The sequence below is a fragment of the Gavialis gangeticus genome, unplaced genomic scaffold (genome assembly GCF_001723915.1).
Source record: "Gavialis gangeticus isolate Ggan-Ray unplaced genomic scaffold, GavGan_comp1, whole genome shotgun sequence".
NCBI lineage: Eukaryota > Metazoa > Chordata > Crocodylia > Gavialidae > Gavialis > Gavialis gangeticus.
Genome location: NW_017729033.1, coordinates 42,008,086 through 42,015,458, shown reverse-complemented (window position 1 = coordinate 42,015,458; position 7,373 = coordinate 42,008,086). Strand labels below are relative to the sequence as shown.

Sequence of the window (7,373 nt, the reverse complement as noted above, 5' to 3'; positions counted from 1 at the left end):
GGAGAGAACAAGATGCTACTTTCAAAAAAGAAGAGAAATTGAGAAAAAAGAGCAAATACTATATAATTATAGAATGAGATAAAAGCATATAGTGGGTTGCTAATAATATCTAAAAGAAGGTGGAGGGCATTTCTTAAAAGGTCCATGGCCTCCTGAAAAAATGTCAGAACTTCTCAACAGAGGTAGCAGGATTTCTTCCTAGTGAGAAGTGTTAGGCAGTCTCCCTCACAAAAGCTGCTACAGACCCTACTTCTGATTGTTATTATTGATATATTTATTAATGGGATATGATTAAGAATGATGTACAATTAATCTTTCTGGGACTTCCCTTAATCTTCCTGGGTGCTTTGTGTCCCAACTGAATTACAATCAGTTAATTTAGTGGGCTAAAATGCAAGCATTTCTTTCACAGGCCTTAACATGCTGGTACTGCATACACATGTTTTAGAGCAAGTACTGTACACTGCATTTCTCAGTATTCATATTAATAAATACAGCAGATACTATAGATAAAAATCCTATAGATAAAAACGCCGTGATAATAACGTTCAGAGTTTGCACTTCATCCTGTGACTTGCTGAATTCTGAGCATCATTAATTCCCTTTAAAATTCATGAGAGTTAGAGGTTTAACACTTGAAGAATCAAGTCCTTAGTTTTATAGAATCAGCTCTTCTGATTTCTAAAGCAAAATCTACAATTTGTTGGGGGGGGGGTATCCTATTCATAACATTCAGTTTTGTTAAGCAGGGATACACAAGATCATGCTGATATGTTTTGTTGCTTAATTACATTCTAATTTTCATTAGAGATCCTAACTAAGTTCTTGTTGCATATCAGAAGGACAAACTGTATGTACTAAAATGCAAAGGGCTGTACTTTCTACCATTGAAAAAGGGCATCTTTGGTAAATGAGTACTTGTCAATCTTAACAAAAAAATATTGTCAAAATAGGCTTGAGTAGAATCAGAAAGCTTGAGCCTGGGAGCATTAGAATGCACAGTGCTGGTAGCAGTGTGCTCCCTAGTGCAAGTTTCCAGGGAGTGTTTCTTTGAACTGACACAGCAAAGTCTCGAGTTCTGAAACAGATGTTCTTCCATCAGCTCTGAAGTAACACTACTTGCCGGATACAATGTCATATCAAGGGGTTAGTGGTCCACCTCAGCGTTCTAAGAGGACTCACTGCTAATGAAAGCAAATGCTTAGAGAAGCATGAGATGCAGGGCTTTAGCTAATATTGTGTATCGACTAGGGTGGTCAGTTAATTTCTACAGCGCAACACAACGTTGCTTTTCACCATTACAACTTTCTTCAAAACACAATATTGGTAAAATCCTCTACTTTCCCTCTGATTGCAAAGTGGTTTGAAGACTGGAATGATTTGCTTGTTTGAAGAATGTTGACTTTAGAGTGGGAGTCAGAGGGACTGCAAACAGTGGGTATTGTTGTGATTATATTTGCATCTCTGAAGCTGCTTCATTTGCTGGGACTGATTGATTTTTCAGAAGGTAAAGTGGTCACTCATAGTTTGTGCTGTTTGTATCAACAGGATCTAATCTGTTAAGAGGCTGTATAAGTATATTAGACTGTAATAGTGTCGTGTATAAAAACTGTAAAATGAAAATGCTTGAAAAAGTCAGAATAACTTGTGAACTGTAAATCTTGTTTTTCCTTCTATTGCTTTTATTTTCATATGAAATTATAAAACAGAAGTGAAATCTAGCATAGGAATATATTTTATGCATTGCATTATATTTTACAGTGAATATGTGCTGAGCTATATTAGAAAAACTGAAAAAAAATCACACATGCATCTCTCAGTCACAGTCGCCTCTCAAAGCTGCTCCCTGGTATAAGATGTATACAGGTACATCTTAATATAGCTCATAGTTTTACAAAAGGGCATTTCAAGTTTATGATATAAATAGAGGTTTGTTCTGTGTTAGTATTTGTGTTCTACAAGTCATTATATTGTATAAATACAGTATTATTTCAGCATTATAAAGCAGTATAGCCACAGGTTTAAGACTTACATCTCTGTAGATCTAGCTTTTAGACAATGTTCAGACATTGCATTGATGCTGACAATAAGCTACTTCTAAAAAAAAAATTGTATTTGTTTGCTAAGACTCAATCTAGTCTCCATTTATATATTTATGGCCATAACATGTAATCTATTACTAAGCAGGACTTCCCATTAATTTCAGTAGGAGGTTCTCAGTGGCACAAGAAAGACTGTGTTGCACACATATTCATATCAAATTTACCATTTCAAGTCCATTCCAAAAAATGAAATTTATATTGTTAACTAATCTAATTTGTGTCTGAATATTGTATTGTAAACAAAAGCCATTCATTCAGTAAAATTCTGCCTGAGCTAAAGGCTGTCTTTCTTCCTAGGTTTGTGAATAACAAAAATTCACTGAAAGTTCTGTGATATGGCTGCTTTTCAGTCATAATCAGGTAGCTAATAAGAGCAAACCAGCTTTCTGAAGCATTAAGTTTTCATTGTGGGAAAAAGATCTTTGATTGATGCAGAATTGCACAGTCACCTCATAAAATAGTTCAACATAGTGATGAAATGTGAAATCTTTAAGTTACCTTTTATAGTTACTGAACTATTTAAATAAATCATTCCTAAAACTGCATGTGGTGAGAATTTATAACATTTGGCAACAGACTGTCACATTACTAAATAATATGTTCTATGAAAGTGTGAAATTATTTTTTCACTCTTCTAAACAGATGAATAATCTTTCTCTCTTTAGACACTGGGCTGAGTAGACTTGGCCATAAACATTTAGCATTTTCTAATCATCTTGTTTTTAGTTGTGTGACGACTACAGCTTTATGATTCATGGTAGCAAATCATTTATAGAAATAATAGAGCATTCATCTTCTAGCAAATTTATGCCCCTTTTCTTAATTCCTCACAAAATCATATGTGATTAAGCCCATAGGAAATTGTTGTTTCCTGTATATTTCAAGTACATTAAATCATTCCCTACCCCAACAATCCTCTGGTAACAAATAAATGAATCCCATCATTAATAAAAAGTGCAGCCTGATTTATAAAATAATACATAACTATTGAGTGTGAAAGCTAGAATTATAAAATAATTCACCCTGTCATGCCATGATATTGCCTTATGCAATTATATGATAATTTTATTGAAAAGCAAGTATTTTGAGCTGAATGATCTATACTGTATACAAATACAAATGTTATGAGCACAGTAAAAACATTACAATATTTCTTGTGTAAATGGCTGCAATAATTTAGGAGATTTCTTACTCCACTGAGGCCTGTTCAGCACTCCTTACCTCTTCCAAATGCAGGCAGTCCCACTAAAGCTAATATGGATTCTGCCAGCTTGGAAACAAAGTGATTTGCAGGTAATTCCTAACTTATACCATGTGCTTTTTTTGCTGACTTGAACCTGAGCTTTACTGTTGATTTCAGAGAGAAAATGAACAGATGCTAATGGCCAAATGCTGATCTTCTGCAGAAAACCAGAGAAGAACGGCTTTATATTTAGATCAAAATGAGAGATTGTAGAATCAGTTCCTGCAACCTGGAAGCATAAGCAGTTCATTTCAGCAGCCCTTCTTTTGTGTATTTATAGAGCTCTAAACAATGTAACTGGATGAAAATATGGTCACATCACTGTCAGGCCCACACAATCCATATATATTGATGCATTTGTCCTAGTAACACCCCATTTACAGCTATGGAACCTGAAACACATATTAAAGGACAGATCCTTAGCTGGTTTAAATCTGTCAATGAAAACAGTAGAGCTATGACAGTTCATACCAGCTAAGGATTTCCCATGACTGGCTTACTTTTCGTAAGCAAGAGGACTGTGGCTGAACTGGGAACAGAGCACTGATCTGAGGGCTGGGGAACGTAACTTATGAGGAGAGAGTGAGGGAACTGGGCTTGTTTAGTCTGGAGAGGAGAAGACTGAGGGGGGATTTAATTACAGCCATCAACTACTTGAAGAGTGGTTACAAAGAGGATGGAGCTGGACTTCTCAGTGATGACAGATGACAGAACAAGGAACAATGGTCTCAAGTTGCAGCAAGGGAAGTTAAGGTTAGATATTAGGAAAAACTTTCTCATGAGGACCACTGGAACAGGTTAGCCAGAGAGTAACCTTGAAGCTCCATCCTTGGAGGTTTTTCAAGCCTGGCTAGACAAAGTCTTGGCTTTGGACCATAACCATATCATTGGTGATGGTCCTGCTATGAGCAGGGGGGTTGGACTAGATGACCTCCTGAGGTCTCTTCCAACCCTCATTTTCTATGATTCTATGATCTCCTGATCCAGTCCAGAGGTTGCCAACAAAACCATTCCTTGTCCCTGGTTGCAATAAGTAGACCTGCACAATGCATGGAGTGGTTATTCCTACCCTTCCTAGTCCTGAACTTTTTCTATTTTGCCTCCTCCCACTGTATGCAGGGAGATACCAAGTAGCTGAAAATGGATTCACCTATCCTCTACTTGACTTGCAGCTGCTTCAGCTATCTGCAAAATGAACATACAGAAGTTTGTTTGTTGATTATTTGCTATCATATATAATAAGATATGTAAAGACTTCTTCATCTTTGTTCTAGGTGCCTTAAACATTATCTAAAATAAACATTCAACTAAATTAAGGCTGGTAGAAAATCCTCAGGAAAACTCACCTCTTATTTTTCTTAATAAACCCCCATTTCTCCAATATATAATCACCTCCATTTGGAAGGAAATGTTCTTCAGCAATTGAGGTGAAAAAAGGTCTTATAATGGGCCTTGAAGGATGAGGAATGGATCCAGAGAGGGTGCAGTTGTGTGGCTGCCTCCTCCTTCTGGACTGGACCATGCTCCTGGAGCCTCTAGGCAGTTTTAAGAAGTCTCCAACATGAAAGAGGATGCCCCCTTCCTCTCTATACTCAGAGGCATGTCCCTTCCTCTACTCCACTGTCTGCAGCTGTCAGTTTTGGCACTGTCTCTGAGGTGGGCCATTCATAGCCATTGCTGTCCACTCTATTTGGGCTGTGTAAGCAATTGTCTTAGCTGGGAATAGCAATAGTTAGAAAGGCAATGGGTGGTTGTGCCAAGTTCCCACTCCTTGTGCTTGGTCACAGGGTGCTGGAAATGGTGTGGGAATCTTGCATTAACACCGCTGCCACTGTCACTGAGCTCAATCCCCATGCAGCCTGGCTGGAGTGGCCAGCAGCAACTTTGAAGCTATTCCTGCCCCCAGGACAGGACAGGCAAAGCAGCAAAGACATTTGGTGCGGTAGGAGGAGAGGAGAAAACCTGCCTTTGAGCACAGAGGGGAAGTAGAGGATTCTTATCTGCTTTGGGGACTTAAAAGAAGTCCCTAAAGGCTCCCGTGGTGTGGTCTGTTCGCATCCGCGGGTTCTGAGGGAGGAGGTTGGGAGTGGGAATGCAGCCATCCTTGCAGTGCACCCTCCTTTGCCATATCCTGGCTCTACTTCTGCTGATGGGCAGGCCCCTCCCCCAGTGATGGTGGGTAACTGCAGCCTCCTTGTGGAGAAAAGCTCTTCTAACCATTGCTCTGTTGAAGTAAGGAGGGCCTAGACAACCCTCTCAAATGTACTACATGTCAGTGAGTCTTGTATTTGGTCAGCATCCCTACTGTGCTACACTGAGTCTTCCCAGCCTACTGTGTGTCCCATATTCTCTTTTTCTTCTATCCTCTTGCTTAGAAGAGTGAGGAGAGACTGAAAGAGCTATGATTAACTGGTGCAGGGAGGAGACGATGAAGGGGAGATTTGATAATAGTCTTCAAATACCTGAAGGGTGATTACAGAGAGGACGGACATGGGTTTTTCTCTGTGGCTCTAGGAGACAGGACTAGGAGCAATGATCTCAAACTGCAGCAGAGGAAATTTAGATTAGACATTAGGAAGAATCCTCTGACTATGCAAATGGTCAAGCATTGGAACAGGCTACCTAGAGCAGTTTTGGAATCTCCATCCTTGGAAATTTTTAAGAGCAGGTTAGACAGACACTTGACTGGGATTGTTTAGTTATGGATGATCCTGTCTTGAGCAGGGGGTAGACTAGATGACTTTATGAAGTCCCTTCCAGCCCTACTTTCTTATGATCCTAAGGGCCTTGTTACATGTTGAACTTAGACTGTTGATTGGTGTTAGTGCTAGGTGGAGTTTGGAGAAATCACACCTTAGAACTAAAACCTTCTCTGACTGTTCCCCACCTGCACAGCTGTGACTTGTCACTGAAGGGCTTGTGAGCAGGGGCCTGACTAGGAGCTACAGCTGTGAGTTGCCGCTACAGGCTTCTATTGCTTATCTAGGTGGGGTTGGGGGTGAAGGATGCATTAGGGGGTGGAAACATGAAGCTGAGAGGCAAAGAGTTAATGGGATGGAAGTGGGTAGTGACATAGGAGGTGGAAAGGCAATGAGAGTGGGGGAGGGGTGATGAAATGAAAGAAGTCAGCCACTGAAGAAGTAAAGAAAAAGAAGTAAAAAATAAAGAAGAATAAAAAAGAAATGAAGAGGAAGTAAATTAAGTAAGTTCTCATGTTTTCATAAATTGGGATTTCGGATTGGGGTGTGGGGGTGCTGATCATGCTTCCTGGAGTGGCTGGGAAGGTCATATCCAGCCTGGGCAGTTGATCTTGTCCACCCTGCTGACCACTGCTGGGAACCTGAGGAGGGAGGGCTGCTCCCTGCACCACTCTGCTACAATGCAGCTGGGGCCAGGCCAGGCCACTCAGTATGCAGACTCTTCTGCCCCCACACCTGGCTTACTGTTGATGCCACAACTGCACAGTCCTGGTACCACAGCTACCAGCAGCTGGGCCTGAACAGGGCAGAGTGTAATGCAGCATGCTAAGTAGCCATCCCCGAAGATAAGTCACTGCCACCATGGCGCCACTAGTTCTTGCCAGGCGCAGAGAGTGTGGTTTGGCCCAGGGCAGCCACCCCAGCTTTTCTGGTGTGGTACAGAGGGGGCAGCAGCTCATCGCAGCAGGCAGGTGGGATGGCTACTCGATGCGTTGCATCCTGCCCCGTCTCATGCAGGCCCAGCTGCCGGTGGCCACAGTGCCAGCAACTCACTAAAACTCCTTAAGTGGCCCTCCAGCCCAACTGATTGCTCACTCCTGCCCTAAGCCCTAGATGGTTGTCACAAATGAGGCAGCAGCCCCAAGATAGGGATCACTCAGACAACAATTACCCAGAGGAGGGAACTGGAGAGAATTCAGTATTGTGTGTACATTTTGTGGGAAAGCAGCCAGCACTGTATGTGCATAGAAATTGTGGGCAGTATTGTGCATTACTTGTGGGGGGGGAAGGGGGAGAAGGATAGGTAGTAGTTTGTGTGGAGCTGGGTGC

The 7,373-nt window shown here is 41.2% G+C and overlaps 1 protein-coding gene across 1 annotated transcript in view; it reads left to right on the top strand.

Moving 5' to 3' along the window:
• Positions 1–1,044: 1,044 nt before the first annotated feature.
• Positions 1,045–7,373, top strand: part of KCNIP4 (potassium voltage-gated channel interacting protein 4) — a 302,259-nt gene continuing 295,930 nt past the window's right edge. Inside the window, exon 1 of the mRNA XM_019526522.1 lies at positions 1,045–1,507. Within this exon, the coding sequence (XP_019382067.1) occupies positions 1,396–1,507 (112 nt within the window). The 5' untranslated portion in view covers positions 1,045–1,395. The remainder of the gene's footprint in view (positions 1,508–7,373) is intronic.